Genomic DNA, 24514 nt, shown 5'->3' with positions numbered 1-24514 from the left:
TCAATATCGAGATTATTTTCCAGGAAGTTTCTTATAAAATTCGGACAGTTCTCACCTAGATTTTCAACAATACCTCGAAAAATCAAATTATTCCTTCTATATATATTGACTTGTAGGCTGAGTTTTCATGAATTCTGTTTGATTGTTTGTGTTATCAATAACTTGGTTAACTTTTATGTCAATATTTTCTGCTGACCTTTGTAATGCCATAATACCTCTGCAACTTTCAGCCTGTTCATTTCTCACAAAACGTAACTCGTCAAATATATGTACTAACTTATCGTCATGTGAACCTTCCACAAAATTGTGTCTTGTGTTATCTGATGAGCGATCCATTTTCAAATTTTCAATTTCCCGCTCTTGCAAAAATTCAAATCGATTCTGAACAGATACACCATATAACTCATTTGTTGTCATATTTTACAACGAAAACATCTATTATGTACTTTACTTTAGAAACAACATATATTCCGGTAAATAAGCAACTAAATTAATCTGAATTCCGTCTAAAATTTCAAATAATCAGCTTTTTTTTAACAGCTCAAAAATATCCGTCAACATTGTCCGCCATATTAAATTACGAATTACTCATCCATCAGAGTTCAGTATTAACTAATAATCAAATAGTAAATAACATTATGGAACTTATAGAATTATAGTGTCCTCATAGAATAAGAATGACCAATCAGTCGAAATGGCCTTTTTCAAAAGGTTACAATCATGTGTAATATCATTGAAAGAATCGTGCGGCCGAAAGTGTGCAGTTCTAATTGTGTTGTTATCATAGTCATAATGTTTTGTAAAAAGTGTGCAGCCGCCGTTGGCTTTAATAATTTAAATATGGTCAAAGCGTTGAAATGTAACATAAATTGTGTCAAAGAACTCGCTTTGAGGATTTGCCTTTTTGAATATTTACTGTTTAACGTGTATTAAAAAAGTAATAGTTGAATTTACCTCATGATATTATTTTTTAATTCATTTTTGATGTCTGGATAATCGCATTTTAAGTGTAAATAGAGACACGTAAGGTTAGGCATATCTTGTAAATAAATATACTTATTATAGAGTTATTAATTAAATATTGATGAAATAAAATGCGCATTTTCATTTTCTGTATTTTACCTGTAAAATCTTATTTTACACTGCCGTGAAACATATTTTCCGTATTTTCACTGGTGTCTTGATGGACAACTTTCTTTTAAATTTTGCCAGTACATACAATTTAAGGGAAAGTTCTTGCAATGGAAAAAAGAGAAAAATTTATATATAATAAACAGAAATTTCAAGATTTATTTTGTCATATTTCATACAACTTGATGAAAATAAATCATGTATTTATAGAAAAAACTTGAATAGCCTCTATATATGTTACGGTACTTTTATTCTTATTTGTTATGATGTATCCATTACATTTTTACCATGGTTTTTTAGTTAAGTAAACCGAAATAGATGGTATGGTAAATCCGATATTTGCGCTAAATTTGGCAGTGGTAATACCCAATTGCTACTATTTTTGGCACATTTGTATATTAATTTACGCGTAATTTTAATAGGAGATCAATTCACAGCGCGCTTCTAAGCGGATAACACGGCGCAAAAAGACATTCAGCTTAAGAGTAAGTACATTATTATCTATAAGATAATTACTATTACTCTAATAACTTAATTAAACGATGCACAAATAACAATACATCAAAAGTGAATCTTAATTAATGATTGTCACACTGAAACGGTTTAAGATTTATATAATGAAACAAATATCATTGTATCGGTTTAGGAAACAAAACTAAACTCGTTTGATTTGGACTAGATTCTTCTACAATCGTATAATTTTGTTTTAATACTTTGTATCTCCGACTGTTTCGGCAACTGCAACAAGACATTATGTTTTTATTATCATGTTGTATCTGTGAAGAAAATGTTGTGAAACGGGTGCCCACATTTGATGCATAACATTCCATTAGTCAGCAGCAGCACCGCTCGCACTTAAGACTTAAGCAGTTTCCAGTGCAATGAAGCATATCGATGCAAATTAAAATCTTAATTCAATAATATTTTATTGTATACTTGTGCATGATAAATTAAGACAATTGTACATCAGTGTCTTAAGTTAATACAAAAGGGTTGGACAAAAAGTGATATCAATATTATCTAGTGTCCTTTCTTACAGGCCGTTTAAGGCTAAAATTGCCATCATTTCATTTAAGTCAAAATCTTAATATTTTGTGTGTACAGAAACAGATATCAAACAGTTACTCATTTCCCTTATTAATGTGCCATGTTTTGTTTCTTTTTGCGATTTGGTAATAACTACAAATGTAGTAAGTTATCATCAGTCAAAATACCACTGTGTTTATATTTTGCTACCTTTATCACAAATTATTTCCAATTTAACGGTTATTTCTAATTCTTCAGGTTATAAGCATCTCACATGTTTTAATCCATAATAACAGCATAATTGTACTCATCTGTTCCTTTTACAAAATGAAAAATCATTCATTTGAAGGTATAATGTGCCTTTAAGGTCTATCTTATTGGCTTAATGGTAACATAATGCGTAAGACGTAATGTGGATTTTAGAAATTCTAAGGTTTAAACAAAGTATGCAATATAAGTTCCATATATTTCTCATCATTTTATACCCTAACATGCACGCAAATATTGAAGTGCAAATACGCTTCAACGAATAGAAAATTCCGTATGATGTTAGTTACAAATACGGTACCATATATGGAAGTACCGAACTATTTTTGACGTTTGTTCCGATCTCATTTGTATATAACGTAGCGTTTGGAAATGGGAACCAAAATTATTAAAGGTGTAGCCGGTTTTACAAAAATAACGTATTCATCCGCCTGTCATAAATTTATTACTTGACAGCTACATTTCCTTTTCAGAAATGACTAATAGAAGTATAGAGTATTGAACATCATTTTTACTTAAAATAAAAATGTATATATAAAAGGAATATTATGTTGTAGTATCTTTCTGAGTCTATGTATTTTATAAATTTAAATGTATATGACAAAGCATGGTACTGATGGAATCAGTAATAACATTCTTAAAGGGGCTACACTGAGGTCTGACAGGTAATTTGGTGTCCAAAAAAAAATGTGAACAAATTTCCTCACAAATCACAATATTATAACTAAAATAACAGTAACTTACACTTTAACCAACCCTCTAGCAACAATTATGCTAGAAAATGCATTTTCACATTAGCTTTTGATGCAAAAATGAAAGTTGGTTTTCCAAGACATGTACAGAAGTTACCCACAATTCATTGGGTATGACTAAAATACGCAACGCACATTTTTGGAACAGAGTAAACGGGGGTAAAAAAGTCTATTGATTTTTTCTCAACACTCTAAACTATCATGTTTATATAACTTGAGTACAACGAAGAAACACTGTATAAAAGATAATCAAGGTAGCAATTTCGTTGTCTTGAAAAATCAAACGCCAGCGAAGCGGACATTTTCTAGACAAAACGGAAAGATATTATATACATGTACAATTATTTTGATTGACATTTCAGTTTCAATTTCAATATTTTAAGGCAAACATAACGCATCGGTGATATTTATACTATAACGAGCAGAGTGTAATCACACTAATAAATGTATTTAACGCTATCTATAACGTATTTAAATCAAATACAGTTAATGACATGTCTCATTTGATTTGATTGTTTTTGGGATGGAGTGGGGGTTACGGCACACAAAACTGTGTAGGTCATTTTGGCGACTCTTCAGTTTTACTGGTGGAGTAAGAACTCCGGTGCCCCCTTTGCAAAATTGTTTCTGGCACAAACGGGCATCTGTGTATGAAATGAGTGACGTTTCGTAGGCTATCTAGGATCGTACATACACGTTCCACACACAATTACATCATATTCATACCATAGGCAAAATTAAATGCACGTTCCCTGTTGTAACAATATGAAACCCCAGAAAAAAACCTATGAACAAGCTTCTGAATGTGGCATTTCTATCGTTATTCCACAAAAAGCACCCACCCCCCCCCACACACACACACACAAAAAAAAAAAATGAGTACAACAATGGACATGCTCTTGAGTGTTGAGTACTATTACCTGCACTTCAGTTACGCACTGTGCATGTATATGAATTCAATTTAACTCTGACACGTTTTCAACAGAAAAGTCTTCTATGATACATTAAATTTTTATGATTCTATTAGAAACTTGTTAAGAATTTAATGCTTTTTCGGTGAAAACGATATAGTTTACTTGTACTACAGATAAGATCAAAGTGCTGAAGGCACTGAAGAATAAACCGGATAAACTAACACATTTTCACTCCAGTTTCACAGGTAAACGAATTTTATATGTCGCGGTTTACATCTTAATATCAGCTAACCTTTGCTTTTTGAGACTTTTGTTTTGAAAATAATCTAAACGAGTAAAGTAAACCCTCTTTTATGGGCAAATAATTTAATAAGTAGCATCCCCGATTTCTCTTTCATAAATTGGCATTAGCAAATTCTTTTCTATTCAAATATTAAGAACATTCTCTCAGGTACGTGTCGTCTACTTGAAATCTTCCCGGTGTGTATTTTTCGGTAACAGGAAGATAATGACAGTCTGTTTTATCTTTCGGTAACAGGAAGAAAATGACAGTCTGTTCATTTGATCATGACTGTGAAAAATCATGTTTTGTGAACCAATTTATCCAGCCGATAAAGATTTTGCAAGCAATCTGGTGGTTTATGTTCTAGTGCTTACATTTAGTATTTAATTCCAAAGAACATTTCTTAGGAGACCTTTAACGTTTGATTACGGTATAATCACTATAACCGAAATACTTAAGAATTAATTTTAATTCCTGTTACTGTGAAATTTTTCGTTCATGTGTTTAAAATACTTAAGTAGCTCTATAAATTTTCAAAACGATATCCAGTATTTCCGAAACAATTTAAAAAGGCTTTTAATACACAAGTATTACGTGAACCACCCACCTAATCTCCAGAACATACATACGAAAAACAAGATAAATCAAAAGGCTGCAAGCTCTGTGGTATTTCCTGATCTTTGCAATCTAAATCGCACTGTATAACTGTATTATTTTCCTGTATAAGTTTATCTTTATGTACTATATTTCTTCTTGCTTGATACCAGAGTTTGATACATATGGAATTTTGCATGACTAGAGTTGCATCAAAAATCATTTATGTTCATTTTTATGACAGCCACACTTTATCCTTGCATATCGTGGCTATTTCCTTCACAAAAAAACTTTATAAAAAATAATTGCCCCGAATTGGATTTGAACCCCAGACACACTAAACGAGCGCGTTACCCTTGCACCACGAAGAAGATATACGAGCAATGCCTGAATAAAATCAAGTAATACTAAATTTAAATTTTCCATTGCATTTCGGGTTTGTAATCCTTATTAATTTCGAGGTTTTTTTTGTTCAAGATAAACCTGTTGTTTAACATTAATGTAAATAATTTAACAAAAACTCGACATCGCTTAAAATAGCATTTTCATTGGTTAAAATGATATTTATCCGCGTAATTTGTGAATGTGCATTCATTGACAATTTCATTACCCAAAGCTACTTTTAAACTTTGAATGCGTTGTAATTTGTTGGATACTTATAACAAAATGAAAATATTTCTTTCTTTTAAATCGCTAGTTTTCAGCTGTTTTAAGAACTGCTGGTTGTTAGGTTTGTCGTGAAACCGCTGTGTCAGAGATTGAATGTTAGCTTTGTATTTCCTGATCTTCGATCAGAAATACAAAAAGGAATGGTAGCATTCAATGAATGCAACACCCACACGACCAAGCAACACAGGACCACAGCTAAATTATCAATAAAAAATTTAATTTCAGGCTTTCAAGTGGTAAATAAAAAGACTAAAAAAAAGAAAAACAGGAAGAAAGAAGAGACAAAAGTAGAGTAGGTTTTAGTGCTATAAAGCAAGAAAAGCAGGGTTCTCTTCCTAACTTATTTATGCAATGAAATGCACCCGATCAATATTTAGCCATTGCAGTTTTTGAAACCAGTAACTCGTGTTTTCAAAATAGTCGGAAAATGACCCTGATCTTTTTTATCAAAATATTTACAAAACTATTAACAATGAGTATGCCATGATAAACAGGCTATTAGGAGTAAAAACAATGGTAAAGAAATGCATTGCCCTTTCCCAAGTTTGTAAACCGTCTAGGAGTTGGAAGTATTATAAAACATAGTTTAAGCAATGGTTGTTGTATGCGGTGAGGTTAATAATATCTAACTGAATTCTTAAAGTTACGTAATAGTTATAGTATATGAAACGAGTTAGTTACGAGGGTATAACAATTTTTTTGCAGAAACATCCCGAGATGTCGCCCCAGCCAGTGTTATACCCCCGTAACTAACGAGTTTCATATACTATAACTGTTTTATCGCAATGGCATAATGTTTTCTTTTTTGTATAGAAACAAATAAATAAATTAATCGTTAGCTACATTACAGTTATTTTATCATAAGCCAGTTTTTCAAGTTGTTTTCTCTGCCGCAAAAAAAATATACAAAAGACATCCAATATAAGAGGCGGATTGTATACTGTTACCAAGATTGATTTAAGATTTAAGGGCTTTTTTCATTTCATTAATTATCTTTGTTTATATTTTTCATTGTATTTATATATTTATTTTATTTTATTTGATTGATTTCATTTTTTTTTATTATTTTATGTTGGTTTTTTTGCTACTGGGAATGGTCGTTACCACTGCCCCATTGGAGCCTCTATGAAAAAACTGTATTGATATATACAAGGTGCGAAAAAAACTCGACCGATATATAACAGTCCAGTTTTTTTACTATATGAATCAATGAAAAAACTGTACTGTTATATATCAATACAGTTTTGAAATGCTCATTGAAGTGTACTGAGTATAATGGGTTAGAAAGAACAAAGGAAAAGCTCACAGCCATGCGATAATTTTACTTACCTGCCCTGCACGTCTTGCAAGTATCATGATTTTGTTTGTTTCGTTTAATTTGAAAGAAAGTTAGGGTTTAAAGAACAACAACCTAATAATCAGTTTTAAGTTTATTTCACTAGTCACGACAATAACCCTGCTATGGAAGCATGACTGTCGGGGGCTGCGTCCTGTGAACGTTGCCGTCGCCTTGTTTGTTTTTATTCCAGTTTTCCTTTTTTACTCTTATAACGCTCTCAATTTCTTTTCCACCGGGAACCTTCAATGTATTGGTAACATTAAAGCACAGTTCAATTGACACATCAAAGTACGGAGGCCTTCCAATAAGAAAGAAATTTTTCAGGATATCTGCTAAATCAATAATGATAATAATAATATTAATAGAGCCAAATAGTAACTCTTTTCCGATCTTCTTGATAATTAAATAGATAAATACAGAATCCCTAAAGAAAGCCCAACACGGCAAAATTGAAAATGTTGCAGGCTCGGTTGATTGAACCTGTTCATGGACGGTACTGGAAAGTGCAAGTTACCGTGATAATGTTTACCATGTGCATGAAACAGGTATCAATTACCTATAGTTTTGAATGTCTAGATCAAAATGTTGTAATCTTCTCATCAACAAAGTTTACATCCAATGCGGATAAATATGCAAGTATGTATGTAAAATGATAAATATTAAATTTCAGATCTATCTAGCAAAGGAGATCGATTTTTTTTATAGAATTTTAATTATATGCATTAGATATACATAAGAAATATTAACTAATAAAGTTGAAGCATAAATGTCCTAATGAGGCCGGATTCATTCTCTATTTAGCCGGTGCTTTCAGTGCTTTGATCAGAGTTAAAGAGAAATCTCAGGAATAACATTCTGTGTGTGCGTGTGATTTTTTATGCTTACAATACTCAAGTTCATGTTCGTTGTATAAAAGGTATTACGAAGTTTTTTTTCCTGAACGGGTGTCAGATAAACCAAAGTGACCTTTGAAATAGGACCCATTACAATGATTGACAAAGTAAATTTTATTAGCCTAGATATCATGATATTTTAACCATTACAAAGTTAAAACATTATATTTAATAATTACACGAAAGCTCTCAAATTAACATAGAATATTTGTAAAATTTGTGTATGTCAGTTTCCAACTCCGTACGTTTAGCTAAATTCATCATTGTAATGGAGAAAAAACATGATTACAACAATGTAATGCTTTGAATATATTGAAATTGCTTTTGAAAGATTTTTCTCAGAAGAACATATGTGAACAACAAGAAATTTAACACAAACCCATAATTTGCTTTTAAATTTATGGATTGTTGGTATATTTCACTTTCGGACTTTCGTTGCTGCCGATACACAAAAAATTCCCCGTTTCGCTTTTTAGTCATCCCGATAATCATCACGTGACCGTTGTTTTTATTCAGATTTGCAAACTGAAATGTGTTTAAACGCTTTTCACACAAAATTGGAGAAAATATGTATTTCAAACGATTTGCCAATCCAAAGAACACATATCAATGTATCACTGATTCTGGTTGAATGTCCCTAACACGCAGGTAACAAAAAATTATCGGTTCGTGAAATTTTACTTTTTTTGTGACATTCGGCCGTACCTCAGTGGAGTACCTTTAAAGTAGCTTGTTGATGACCTTCTGTTAATTTAGGTAACCTTTCTAACTACTTTCTTCAGATATGAAGCATACATTCTTCTTGGAAAGACTTATATTCAAAAAGCTCTTAAATCACTTGCAGGAGAACAATTTCACGCCTTGGAAATAATAGAGCTACCTCTATATAGGTATACGGTAAATCGCTCTATAGTTACTTCCGAGCTGGTGCATTCCGCTAAAATCAAGTGTCAAGTGTTTTCTTTCTTTATATATTTTGTAAAGTCTACACAAAATATCGAAATTCGGAGAATGCTATGCCTGGTAGATTTGATTTCCAGAAAACGTAAAGTTGACGTTATACTTGTGTTTAAAATTTAGTTGTGGTGGCGTTTCCCAGGTAGCGATTTCAGTGTTGAAATGAACCGTTTCATCATGATACAGATTATTTTTCCTCCAATTTTCATGTAAACATCGATTCAGATTAAAACAAATACGTTTCAAGAAGATACAAAGTCTAGAATTGAATTAAGATTGAAATCAGGTCAAAACATTGGTTAATAAATAAAATATAGGATATCTTTTCTTGGAGACAGCTCTGTAGTGAAGGAGGTAGTCATGTCGCAAAGGAGACAGCTCTATGGTTTCAAAGCGGATCAAAATGAATAAGCAAATAATGTTAAAAGTTTTCGGTGAAAAAGATCTTTAGGATGTTGATACAACGGGTATCATTATGAAGAAAGAAATCAATTATTTTGACCATATTTGTTTTATTTTGGTAGTTATTCCTGTTACATCATTCTCGAAGTCATCTTAATACTTTTATCCCAACTTCAGGATCGAAAGTAAACTGTAAAAATATAACACTGTGTACAAACTGAGACTTAACATTTAGAATGTACACACACATTTACCGAATAGGAACACAGTATGTACACATTGCAAAAGACCGCAAGCATTTTGAGAAGTAACGATGAATTATGCAATGCTGTGGCCGAACAAGGAAATGAACCAATATTTTTATTGTACATCAACTTGAAAGAAGTGAATAAGCGCATACGGTTGTAGAGTCATCATACTTCATCATCAAAAATATAGCCATGGCACTGTTTATTTTTCAAGATCATTCGTGAGAATTTCAATCTGACTTTTGAGTTTCATTGTACTTAAGTCATAATTACCGTACGAGGAATAGGTCTGCAAAGTATTTACAGACCCCGATGGCAATATTTGAAGACCGAGAGAGCGTAGCGATCGAGGTTTTTAAAAGGCGAACGGATCTGTAAATACTATGCAGACCTATTCCGAGTGCGGTTACTATCTTACCTACATGCTCTTTTGTTTTTCTATCGATACACCAGTTTATAACTCGGTATTTATCAATATTACTCACAAGAAACATAATTTGTGTACTTAATCATGTTTAAGAAAGCATTCCAAAGTCATGCAAACATATCATCAGCTACGCTCTTGTAATTCATTCGTTCACAAATAAGGTGTTATTTGAATTTTCTCGTGGTTTTCGTGGGGTTTATAAAAGAGGTTATGACCCAATTATTTTAAGGCATACTGCATGCTTGGTTTTCAACCCTTTTACAGTTGGACGTTACGCTTTCCTCTTTTGATTACATCTGACGGACCAAGTGGGAGACTATGATGGACAGTTCTTAAAGCCCTTTGGAGACTGAATTGTCTTAATGTTCGTCTTCTGCCTTGTTTTGTCGTGCCCTTATAGGTGATTTTCTTGTTGCTCTGCCTTCCTTAAGGCATCGAGTACTTTGGTAATGGTCGTTAGGCAGTATCTTTTTCTACATATTTACATAATTTTGTATGTGTTTTATTTATTTCGTCTAATGTAACCCTGACCATTGTTAGAATTTCACTTGGCGGGGATTAATTTTATATACATTTTCGTGTCATTCAGGAACATATTGGGGCTAAGAGTGAGGTTTGGCGCGCCTAAAACCGGTTTAAACTCCCCAGTGGGTTAACTACTACTGACCGTTCCAAGGCGGCAACCTTTGCGTTCCTTCACATGTTTTTCTTGTCTGTATTGTTACTTGTTTTTGAATGTTTACATGTTTTGTGATGTCTGTCTTGTCTGAGTGTCGTTGACGGTAGGTATTTTCTCTCCCCCCTTCCATTTTTACCCCCCCCCACCTTTTCACCCGTACAGCCCTTTTCCCTTTAATTCCCTTATGGGCCTGTTTTTGTTTACATTATTTCGCATTACATGTCCTGCTCCTTTCGCCCTTGTTTCTAATCCAGGTACTTGTTTAGTGCCTTCTGGGTGTCCTGCTTGGGTGTGTCCGGGAGTGGCGTCCTGTGAACCTTGCCTTTGCCTTGTTGATCTTTATTCTTGTTATTTCATTATGTAATAAGGTCAGGCAATGTACTTGTTGAGTTGAGTCACAGAAAATGAAAACAAAACTTGTCAAGTAGGCAAAGGTAAGATTATTAATTTGATATATGAATGCATAATATATCAATGATATATATAAATATTGAGGAAGATAAAAATGATTTTTAATCATAAAAACGGAACACTTTTTCTTTATTTATAATAAATTTCATGGTAAATAGATGATCAGGCTTTTTCTAATATAATTAAAATATACGATTTCTTTAAAGGAATGTAATAGACAGGGTTCTATGAATAAATATTAGTAATACATGCAGATAAACCGTCATTTTAGTTGGGTTTTTTGTTGTTTTTTTTTATGATGGCTGATTTTATTTATTCTTAGAATTTAATTCATGTTTGGAAGAATTTTATTTTTGTGTATTCTTAACAGCATCATCCGTGATGCATATGTTTCATAAAACCGCATGTAAACACGCGGGCTAAAATGGAGGCGCAAGTCGTATTCTTGCGAAGAACAGGCGAGTACTGGTATTGTAACGTAAAAACTGAAAAGAAATGAGACAAAAACGGTCTTATACTTAAGATGAACTATACTCTCACTGAAAATAATATTTTGGGAAAGACAGATGCAGAAGGTCCCCGTACATTTAATCAATGATGTTATTTTTTTCGACCCTTGAAGATTGTTCAGCACGACATTATTGTTGTGTATACATATTTGTTAGTATTTTTAGTTTCTTGTATTTGACCTTTTTCAATTTGGGTGGTTCAAGTACTCCTACTTAAATACTGTATAATCACCCTTAGGAAATGTTGCCTCCCTTTTTAAATTGTCTTTTGGAACTGGTCATTAACCCATATTAATTTGCACAATTCAGCGATATTCTTCAAAATTTCTGCGTTAACGGTGAATATTATGTAATATACGAGTTTCTCGACTTCACATATTTTCTTTTGTATACAGGACAATAGAATAAGAAGTTTGCTTTTTTAAAAAAGAAGCATGCGAGAAGTCTTTTGGCTGCTGTTGAAGATTTGCTTAACTCCAAAATGATGGGATATTTTTGCATAAAAGACGCAATGAATGGTTATAAATTACAAATATTTAACAAAAAAAGAATTTATTACATATATTGAATATAGTATCATAAAGAGAGCTTGCTTTATACATGTTTAAAAGATTATTTGCCGTAGAAAGGGACTTTTTTCTTGGCGCATTGGGTATACTTTTTCTACAAAGGGAATTAAATTTGAAATAAACGATATATATATATTTAAAGTTGTGTCAAAATAGTTGTTTTTTTTGCTAAATTCAATAAGCAGATTTTCAGTTAATGTTTTGGTAGTTATATGGAAACATTTCCTCCGGGCATACAGAAAGTATGTTAATCAATCAATTTTAACTCCAGGATTTACATAAAAATGTTTATATCATTTGATTGGAATGAATAGGATATAAAACTGCATGCCTCCAACCACAATATTTGAAGAAAATCAAACTTGCGTAAAATTTGTACCATTTGCGCCAAATAATCTCCGTTGCGTTATTAAGTCATACCGGTTCAAATGTTTAAGGAGTAGGAAAGTTTCGGTACACGGTTGACTCGGTCATATGATAGTGCATTCTGTTAATATTTATCGGAACATGAAATAGTAAAACGCTATTCAGAAAACAATGTGGTATACAGTTTAAATAATTAAAACGGAATGAAACATCTACGTAGTAGTAAGTACCGTAAATGATATTTTCCGATTTTTCTATGTACCGATTTGTTTAAACTGATGCTAAATTTTCGTTTAAGTTAAGTCGTATTTTAAAACGGAGCATGCACAAAACAATATTTGTAGACTGCTCCTAGTAATTTTACGCTTTAAAAGAGATACATTCAGTACAATCAGATACGCATAAATGGATGCCGCCAGCAATCAGTCTGAACACTATGGAGAGGTCTGATGACTTCTCCAATAACAGATCAGGTTATATTTGCAGACCTGTTAAGCGGTCGGTAAGTGATTTACTAGACCGCATTTAACAAAAGAGCCGGTAGGTAAAAAAAATCATCGTATATATTACATTATGGATTTTGATATTCGGTGTGCAAAACCAAAACTACTCGTGCGTGCCTTGATATACACGATGTAAACGCAGTCATCTGAAACGGACAAATATTTACTCTTTTTATGTTTTGTAAGTTTTTTTTACAGAAGTTAAAGTCTTAACATGTATTTTAAAGTTATTTTCTTAATGCAATGTGGTAAAAGTGATTAGCTATGTATAAACTAAAAGGATATTGAATGAGCGCAGGTTTAATACTTCATTTAATACTGAATGCTGTAACAGACGTGTATTTCATATTACATTACTGTCACTCATGTCATAGCACATACAAATTTAGTTTTTATTTTACAAAGGTCTTATTAGATGGTAATGAAGTAAGAGTTCATCGCAGACGCTTTTAGAAGATTTACATATTAAGGTAAAATAAAATGACCTTAAATGCACTATATTTATAACGCTAGAAACTCCAATATTCTAAATATTTTCATTTTAAAAAATAATTTAAAATTTATCTTTATTGGATCTTTGTAATATTAGTTAATTATACTTTGGTTAAAATATACCTAAAGAACACATATTTCTTTCATTCTAGTTATACTTTGGAAAGAATAATACCAAATATGTTGATAGATTAATGTTTATTATGAGCAGACCCAATATCCATTGTAATATAACATCCATAATAATAATAACAGTCAGGTCAATGCTGTTCTGACAACATAAAGACATATTTAGCTTGCAAAAATAATTTTTCATCATAGGAAAATATCCCTTATCACGTCCCCAATAAATACATCCGTCATAAAACATCTAAAGATAAATATATTCAAACTGAAAATGTTGCGAAAATATAGAATTACTCTGAGTCATAACTTTTATATGATCTAAATATGATCTAATCTTTATTTAACGAAGGTAGTCTGTTTCCTTATAAGGCTCTACTTTTGTGTCTGTTTTTAATCTTTACCTAAACATATAATAAAACAACTTTTGACTAGTGAGCCATTACATATGATATGATATTCACCAGCACATCGGATATCGCCTCAGTCAATATGTTATCTGTCGATGGATATCACATCAAATTCAATGGCTCATTAGTCAATAATTGTATACTATTAAAACTATCTTTACCCCTTTACTCGAACATATTTTTTACAACAAACAAGAACATTTAGAAAATGATGGTTGTTTCAGACGTATGCACACATTTTACGGACTATTGTTGCTTTTTACAGAAGTTTGTAAAACGTTGTTCTGTTTTACGTAAAAATCTATAGATTTAAAATGTTTTGAACAATAACTTTGTTGTTAAGGTGTTTGAATAAAATTGTCAATTCTGACCAATTCTAACACTGGTCACATAAAAATATGCCAAATGATGACGCGGAAATAGTGATGTTGAGTACAATACCTTTTTATTCTTTAGTTGAACTATAAGCTTTTCTTTTACCTGTATTCAATAAAAGATATCTATGGATGTTATTTGTTATTTAGGAAACAGTATGTACACCAGAAAATGCTATTCTAATATTAGTAGTATTGTACTGTTTTTGTTCATATTTTTATATGTTCATGCTTAAAGCATTATTTAACGTTTTCAGCACTAACACTTAAACTACTTTTTGCAGCCAAATTCGTCCTTGGTTGATAAGTATTTCTTATGTTTCAGGAGGAAATGACGGACAAATATTATCGACTAGTTACCATTTTGGTTAACATATGTCCTAATCCTCTGCGGGAATTATTTTTGAAACAGGCAGCCACAGACCCTAATCTCCAAACACCATACACTACATTAGATGCTTATTTAGCGTTCAGGAGAAACGATATCAATAAACTTACCCAAAAACCAAAATGCCTTCTACAAAATTATCAATTTGATTTGTTATTCCCATCTGGTGGCAAAGGTCAAACAGATATCGGCGCATGGGATGTGACATTGTTAATTTCTCTGTTGAAAAACATTTTTAACGTAGCTCAAAGTGACCTTATTTGTATCGAAAACATTAGAAATATAAGAAATGACCTCCAACATATTGCAGGTACCTGTCAAATAACAGAACAAGATTTTAAGAATATATATACAGCCTTAAGTGCGAACATTTTACAATTAGCATTATCTGCTAAAGGTCAATGTTATGAAAAAAAGATTAAACAAGATATTGAAGAGGTACAAAGTTCTGTATTAACAGATCTAGGGGATGTGCTAAGGTCATGGTACATGAGCAAAATCGTAAAATTGGAAGCAAAGATAGAACACCTTAAGGATCAGATAGGTGAAATAAAACAAGATACAGGCAAAACCAAGAAAACTTTGAAGAAAACCACTGTCAAGCGAACACGAGCCGGGGGTAAATTAACGAAACGCTTCAAAACTATTGATCATATACTTGAAAATATGAGAGGTAAGCCTTCTTATGAATTTTAAAGTTTTGTCAAAAAGTTAATCGCATTATAATTTAGTGGTCGTTTAAATCACCAATATAAGCATTGAGGCAATGCCTGACAGTAAATGTTTATTCTTGTTATTGGAGAATTTAAACCCTAAGGTTCCCATCAATAAAACATTGTTTATATGATTATTATTGATACATTATGCATTAACATTGTCTTGCATTATTGACATTATGTTTTCAAATAGAAAACTTTGCGTCTTTACTAACGAAGAAACTTGACAGCGACTTTACACCTCCGCCAGAAAATGCAAAGATCATTGCAGAAATCGAAGATAATCACCTTGTGGTCGTGTCAGGATACGGCAAAGGTCTGTATCTTCAAGCGGCGCTTTATGCTATTAATAGCAAGGGATATGAGGAGCACGATTGCATCCTATGTTCACGTCCCACAGACTGGCGCCATATTGGTAAGGAAGATGCCAAGTTAGTTGTGTTCCTTCACCCATTTGGCAAGGGTACATTTGATTTACAGAAAGCAAAAGATTTTCGTTCAATTGTGGATAGCATTGTTGAAACAACGTCCTCTAGCGACAATGATGATGTGCTGGATGTTGTCATAATACTGGACCAATCAATTTTAGTTGAATGGAAACGACATTTCAGTCATGATATGATGGAACAACCAATCCTTGTCTACAAACCAACCACTGTAGACACACCTGTTGACCTTATTGAAGGTACACGTATTTTGTTGCATTCATTCATTTTAATGATTACAAATAGTTCTAAACATGATAAAGGTGTTTGTATCTGACTGCTTACTTGTGATGTCTTTATATTTTACTTATTTGAAGTAAGTAAGCTGTTTGTTATGTGTACATTTCCTTTCATCAAAATCAAGATCTAGATGCTCAACATTATCCTTTAGAAAGCATGGTCCTAATACTTAACTTTAAAATAAGCCTTTGAAGTGGAATGAGAACGTCCTACTGAATAAAGTATATGATACCATCCTTTTTATTTCATTTTAAGGTGAATTCAATATGTCAAATGTTGAAGCAGATCCACGCTACGAAAATTTACTCGGTATGTATAATTCAGTTTTTAATGTCATAATACGTAAAAACACAAAATTGAATATACAATGTAGATACTTTAAATTATTTTTGAACAACAAGTATATTCAGAATCTAAAAAAACTCACTATAGTTGTTAATAATCAAAAAAGACTTCTCATTTTCCATCTTGCAGTTCAATCAATTGCCTACAATAAACATCATAGAGCAAAGATGGCAGATGAACATTTTCTAGAAAGCGCATTGGCAGAATTCCGCTCTAAGAAGGTAATCGTAATTTCCGGTCCGCGTGGCAGTGGCAAAACAACGCTTGCTCTCTCCCTTCTGTCGTCATATCAAGATGGTCATTATCTCATACTAACAGAACCGGATGATCTCAGCTGTGTCAGATTTGGTGTTACCTGTGTTGTGATCATCGAAGATCTTGGGGGAAAGTACACGTTTGAAATGTCCGTCATTCAAAAGTGGTTGCGGAAATTTGATATGCTCTACTCGGCAGTCAAAGATGGCAAATTAAACGTGATCATCACATGTCTAACAGACCGGTTGATTTCATGCGTTCACGATTCGAAGCATCCAATGCTGGAAACTGTCATTGAATTACCAAAAGATTTGTCTGTTGAAATCAAGAAAGAGTCATTGACAGGTTCGTATATAAATAACACATGCCTGGGTTTATGGGTAACCCCGAGGAAAATACTGTTACCCGATGCGTAGCCGAGGGTAACAGTATTTTTACGAGGGATGATATTTTTACTGTTACTCACAAACCCATGTGTTATTTATTTTATTACCCCGAACAGAAATACTGTGATGATCTGAAATTGTCAACTAAATCTAACTGTAACAAAAATAAACCAAGAGTAACAATAACTAAACTGGCCTTACCTTATAAGTTTTAAGTGTACTTTAGGCCTACTTGAGAAGTTTTCTGTTTCTTTTATTCTCTAAGTAAGTGATGATATCCGCAAATCATAAACATACAATAAGCTAGGTTTTATTTAGAAAACAAACACTAACCCATTTACACGGTTATGATCTGTGAAATCTGATCCTTCTGGTTCCAGAATAATCTTAGCATGGTTTTTGCCAAAATAACGATGATATCCTATGTCTGTCCACCATATCTGTAACGTTTCATTGATTAAAATTGTAAATTAATCCTTTGTTGCATGCTTAAATCGTCTGCATGTTCCAGTTTGACACATAATTATTTACATAATTATTTCCGTTGAAAACGGATGTTCACTTTTTGACTATTCAACAAAAAGATATTTTTACGCGAAAAGCACACCAGGTTGCAAACAACTAAATTTAATGAGTGTCATGGTTACTCCAGAGAAGAAATTGATGTCCTATTGGGGTTTAACGTTGAAAATAAGAATAAATCGAGAAAAAAATGGCGGCCATTTTATTTAATTCTATTTAGAAAATAGACCACGTGACCAGATTTTATACTGTTAAAATACGATTACATATGTAACAGTACAAAATTCTTTGTCACGTGGTACACTTGCATATACAGTAAAAAATAACTCCCAGAGGCCTATGGGAAATTAGCATTACGAAAAAAGTGAGGAGTAATAATATGAAATGTTATCTAGCAGTATACTATTTAATCTTAAATTTTCCGAATATTTTTTTTCAATATTGATTTTTAAATTTTGGTAATTATTCATATATTAGTTGCGTTTGCTGGCTTTAGATCTATATTTACATATAAATGTTTTTATAAAAAATCTTATTCTTTTTTGCATAAAGGGAAAAATTACGATCACCTATATATTTTCAGATGGTAATTCCGTAATGTATGCTGGAATAAGGTAAGACCTCTTTTGTTCGGTTTGTTCTATTCCAGGTGATACTTAATTGTCAAATGTTTATTTTAGGATAAATGTTATTGTGTAACAAGCATAATTTTTATAATGATAACTTGTTTTTTATTATCTATTATTATTTTGTATGCCTAAGTAAAATATCGGACAAATAAGGTTATGTTTGTCCCAGGTAAAATATCTTTTGATTTTACATCGAAACATCAATAAAGACATAAACATACGAGGGATTTTTACTAAAATATCTATATGTGTGGCATATTCGGTCATAAATAATTCCGTTTTAATATACAATGTTATTCCTGAAATGTGCAGGAAAAGAAGTTGTTATCTTTGGTGTAAATGACATTCTTTTCTACTTTTTTTGTCATTCGAAAAATCATTCGTACAACAATATGCCGCCATTATTTTGAAAATCTGAAGTCGTCTTCGATGAAAGAAAGTCGCAATATAATGTTTTTTTGTCATAGGACATTTAATAAAGGTACGAATTGTATGTTTATTATCATTTTTACAATTTTCCCATTTCACAATGTGAAAAAAAGAGGAATTTGAGTAAATGAAGGTTCAAAACTGAATATATATAACGAGTAGAAAAATGTTTCTTTGTCTTCTATCTTAGTTATTAGTCGGTGCTTTTTAATGTCATCTTACACCTACCCGTGTATGAAAAGCTTCGTGCGTTAAAATGGCGTAAATCTCTCTCTTTTTATGAATAAATGGCGTGCTAAGGATGACGTTATTTCATCGTTAATATTCATACACTGCTATTAATAATAGAAAGAGCATCGAAAAACGAGGCTTATGTTTTGTCAGATTGCCGAGTGCTTTTGTTCTTTTTCTTTTATTTCATAGGCAAAATAAAGACACAATAGGAAAAGTAAATAATGTACGAGCATCTGAATTTTACTTTTCGATCGCTATCCCTTTCTTTATCGACACGAAAAGTAAACCAAAGAAAAATGAGCCTATCAACAATCATAGTCTTTTTATATCCCAGTGAGTGCGGTAACTGAAGTCCAGGTAAACAACATACAAGTAATCATTGCATGATGTAATATATCAAAATATCCGGCTCCCTGGTAACTTTTTGGTAGAAATATGACAAAGAACTTTACCGCTTTAATTAGGTCCCGTCGGGCCTTTTATTCTGGTCTGTTATGGCAGCATGTTTACAAATTTAAAGCCCAAGGTGAGCATTATATTGAAGCTTTCGAATTTTCCTATTCTTCTTATCATGTAAGTATCCGGAAAAAATAGTTCGTGTGTGATAAATACTTTACCCATTTAAGGTAAATATTTTTCTACATTTTGTGGGCTTATAAGCTTGATGTAATTATTTTTTTTGACTTTATATCAAGCTGAACAAGCTGTTCTTTTTCCGCAATATTTTTACTTCCAACTGATCAATGCCGCAATAGCTTTTTTCGATCTTATTAAATCAACCAAATTCAAATAGTCATAGCTCTTTGAATATTATGTCTCAATGGTTAATAAATTAGCATATACGTATACAGAAGATATATATATATATATATATATAAGGGTGGCGTTTTTAGGCTATCTCTTCGCCACATATTGCTCTCAAGAGATATAGCTCTCTGGAGAGCATTATTAGTTGACATCAAACTAGACTTGCAGCGAATTTAGCTTCCAACAAATCATTATACTGATTATCGTCATTGCCATCATCATTTATTCTTCTACTTCTTCCTCTTCTTCTCCTTATTTATAAATTATCATCAGTACATCATCATAATTATTGATATGCTATCTATCCTTATCATCACAAGTACATCATCAACACAATCATCTGTGAAATCCTCATTAGTACTGTCATTTTAACACCATCATCATGAATTCGAAATGTTATTTCTTAAATAAATGGCAGCATTGCCGGGTGGTTATCTCTTCATTAGCTGGGTTGTTACATCCAAACAGCGACAAGCCGTTGTAAATTTGAGCATGAAACTGGACACACATAGCTCGGTACTTCCTTGTTTCGAAAAACAGACTCAAGAGTAACCTTATAGCTACCTTCACATTCGAAGTTTAAAAAAGCTTGTCTTAAGAAAGTGACTCAAATTGAACCAATGTATAATTTGCGAGTCTATGAATTTCAATATGTCTTGTAATTACAAGCACCTGTTACTAACAATCAATGTTTACTTCAACGTGTATCTCTCTTGGAATAACAGAAAGAAGGCTCGTTTAGGCATTGGGTTTAAAGTATCATGCCTCCAGATTCATGCTTATCTACTTGAAAACTTTAATATTGTATTTAAGGTAAAATATTGTAAAGTGAAAAAAATTAACAAATAACGATTCACAGAAATAACCAAAAAGAGGCCATAAATGCTAAAAGGTCCATTTCCATGAAGTACGATGTTCTTGAAATATTTCTGGTCATTTAGAGGCATACAGCTTTTTCAAGTTACACGAATTTATTTCATGTTTACAAAAATACAAAAAAGTAGTGATGAAAATATATTTAAGAGATGAATGAGACCAACAATTTCCTTTTCCTGCACTTTATATTTATATAATTTAAAAAGCATTGGAAAAGAGACACCGGACTTTATATCATTTACCATAAAAATAGTAATGATGCTGCTGAAAGTGATCAAACCAAGCTGATTTTGATAAGATAATAAAGAGAATTCTATAACAAATGTGATGATAATTATAAAGTTAATAAGAAAAGTATGATTATGGTGATGAAAGAGATGATAATTATGATCTTAAGGATAATGATAGGAGTAACAAATAACGATCAAATGCTGATGATGAGTGTAATGATTAAGATTATCATGCAGTTGATTATTATTTTAATAATGATAATGCTGGTATGCAGGTGTAAATGACTATACATTATAACGATGCTGATTATGATGATGAAGGTTGATGATAATATGATTCTAATGATGATAATAATGGCAGTAATGATGATTTGGGAGGCAATGGTAATTATGGTTTCGATGAAGATTATGGTGAATGACAATACTTCGGACTATATAGAATCATAGTTCCCCCATCCCATAGTTAGCGTTTAACATGTTTGTATGCTAAGAGAATTGTGGCGTTAATGCTGAGTCCCTATGTGTTGTATGTTTTATATCTTAAATAGGTAAATTTGATCATGCCTAGTTATATTAAGGTGTAATGATGTTGTATATTTGGTAGATGAAATAAGTAAAAGTAAAAAAAGTGTTATATGTCGTACACATGTAGTAAAACATAGTTATGATAAGACGAACCAAAACTTATAACAAAGTTCCATTTATTATCATCATCATTATTATATTCTTATATAGTTAGTATTCCTCAGAAAAATCTTGGATAATTTAAATTTCAGTGAATTTAAAGGCATTTGAATTAACAATATATTCTGTGATAAATGTATGGTTCAATGTGACCAAAAACTGTCAGTTTATTCATTTCAGTATAGAACAATGATCAGTCAAATATCACTGTTTAAAAACTGCAACAATTGTATTCTTAATAAACAACCTATTTACTACTACATTGTCTACACCTTGAAAAAAAAAGACTTGATAAAAGTCCTTTACGCAGAACATGTCTTTTTGATAATATATGTGTAGTGTTATATTATATAAAGCGTTCACAAAATTAATATGAACCACTTCGTTAACGCTTCATTCATTTGGCTAATGAGTAAAGACGGTAATTACACGATATAGGGCTCGAATCTAAGATCCCTTCAACTTGAATAACAGATAAACAAACGTACCACTGGAAAACATCTGCCCTTTATTTAGTATAATTATTCAAGAACATCTACACAAACACATACCTGTTGTATATTTTCTTAAAGGTCTAGAACATACAAATTAATATTTTAGGAAGTGATTTTTTAAGTAATTAAGCACTTTCGTGATTATATAATTCCAGGAGGTAACATCATTGTTTTGGATGAGCATTTGATTTTGACAACATTTGTCAATAATACTGTTTTATACTTGTATTGTTATTATATTTCAGTACGAACACATCATCCTATAACAGAGTAAAGAAGATCCAAACGCATACATTTAAAACCCCTGAAAATGTGAAAATTTGCTACGCGACAGAATGTTGTCAACATCCAGATGGATCATTTCTCTATTTAGCCATAATACGAGTATCATCATTTTATGAGAATGAAGATGATTCCATCTGTACATCTCAGATATGTAAATATGTTATTATTCATATCAGTTCAGACTTTGAATACAAATGTTACTACAATACTGGTATAAAAGAAAACTATAATTCTACAAAACATATCTGCTGTACTGATACTGGGGATGTGGTGATGTATGTGAAAAGAAAATTAAGATTGTACAGAATATCAAGCGGAAGACTTCAATTCATCAAATCTACAGATATGAAGTTTGAGTGCACAAATATTTCCTTCTTCAAGAATAAGATTTACTGTTTTACTAAAATGAAATCATTAATTCTAGATACAAATCTGAATAAAAAGAAAGGAGTAGAACGAGATGACATTTCTGTAAAATATACTTTACCATGTTCATTACAAAAGTACATTAGTATTTCTGAATCAGATTGTGTCGAGTATCATATCCTATGTGAGGATTCCAGACTTAAGCAACTTAAATATTTTAGAAAGGAAGGATTTCTACCTCTTTGTATGTGTGCTGCTACTGAGAACAGTGTATTCTTATTTGGGACACAGGATGACGACTACAAGATCTTACAGGTGAACACCGACATGACGGTCATCTCAGAAATATGTATGGACGAAAATGAGATGGGCTTGATTGATATGTGGGATGTAGATAAAATGGTATTTGACAAAGATAATTCCAGATTAGTCATAACATTTATTGATGACGATGACGATGACGAGTTTGTAATGTTTCATACAATATACTTAGAGTGAACTGATTATATACCATTGTTCCATGTATATTTTTTCTCAAACTTAGACAGTCTATGCAGTTGCACTGTACTCACCTGCTTTTTTCATATTCATAAACAAAAAGATGATTTTAATTTCCTCATATTTTATACTTCAATAAAATGTTTTCTTTTACAAACATGCTATAGGAAAACTGTGAAGAAACATTATTTCATAATCTATAGATTACTCTATATTTTACAATTTATTAAAATCAAATTATCTCAACAAATAAATGGTGTGTAAAACTGGATAAATCACAATATAGTCTGTCCCACCACTTTTAAAAAAATTATGTTTTATTAAATTTAATAGTAAACACTTCTAACTTATGTTAACCCTTGAGTCAGTGTCTCTGTGCATGTTTTCACTTTTTTTTAAAAGAGCATGCAATTATAAAAATATTAACTTATTTTTTTAATTACTTTTTGTTTGTTTTAGATAAAGAATATATCGTTAACATAAGTTATAATCCAGAAACATGTATTTTCTACTAGTTCCTTAATAATATGGTTGTATGTGTGCCAGTTGTGGTTACAGACAGGTCAGTCATAAATGATCATATTATACCTGAATGTTTGTATTTAAGGAACTTCACTTACGTCTTAAACATTAGATTTTAATTTCTTACATTGGTCTGCTGAGGCACTTAAAAAGAGAGATATGTAAAAGAAATTCAGAAAATATACTCTGAAATTAATTGAATATTATAGCTCGATTTGAGTGAAAGACGTTGCAGTATTGATGTATACATTGATGTATACGGTCATTTTTTCATAATATTCAATTAGAATAATTATCCTAGAAAATGATCTGAAGTTAACACATTCAAAATTTATTGATCTACACATAGCAAATGGAATATTAATCTCTAAAGATTATTTCTAGTCCCGTTATGTCAAAAAAGCCTCAGTGAAGTCCCTTTAATGCAGACAATTTTTATATTGTTCATATTCTATGTATACATGTCAATTTGGATTTTCATAATTTCATATTAAGCTTATATTTCATGTTCCATATTGTATATTACTTAGTAACAGATAATATTACTTGTCGTAATAAATGAAATTAAGTCTATCTGTTCACGATGTTATGCCTCATATGTACTTGCACAATCTTTTAAGGAATTTTTCAAGTAATTATGTTTACAAATATAATACTAGAAAACTTGCTTAATGAATTCTTTGAAAGTATGTTTTTACATACCGTGATTTTTGAGCTCACCTGTCACAAAGAGACAAGGTGATCTTTTGTCATCGCTTTTCGTCCGGCATCTGTCCGTCCGTCGT

At 31.7% G+C, this 24514-nt stretch overlaps 1 protein-coding gene across 1 annotated transcript; it reads left to right on the top strand.

The window, feature by feature from the left end:
• The first annotated feature begins 1576 nt into the window (after positions 1-1576).
• Positions 1577-23608, top strand: LOC132758493 (uncharacterized). The gene is made up of 7 exons (XM_060750172.1): positions 1577-1616; positions 14664-15399; positions 15636-16127; positions 16423-16476; positions 16642-17112; positions 18259-18289; positions 22304-23608. Exons 2-7 carry the CDS (start codon positions 14670-14672, stop codon positions 23205-23207), a joined length of 2682 nt encoding a protein of 893 aa, XP_060606155.1. The 5' UTR covers positions 1577-1616; positions 14664-14669; the 3' UTR covers positions 23208-23608.
• Positions 23609-24514: the final 906 nt, after the last annotated feature.

This window comes from Ruditapes philippinarum, unplaced genomic scaffold (genome assembly GCF_026571515.1).
Source record: "Ruditapes philippinarum isolate M1 unplaced genomic scaffold, ASM2657151v2 ctg2551_1_1_1_1, whole genome shotgun sequence".
Taxonomy (NCBI): Eukaryota; Metazoa; Mollusca; class Bivalvia; order Venerida; family Veneridae; genus Ruditapes; species Ruditapes philippinarum.
The sequence above is the reverse complement of the archived record's forward strand: the minus strand, read 5'-3'. Positions and strand labels throughout refer to the sequence as shown.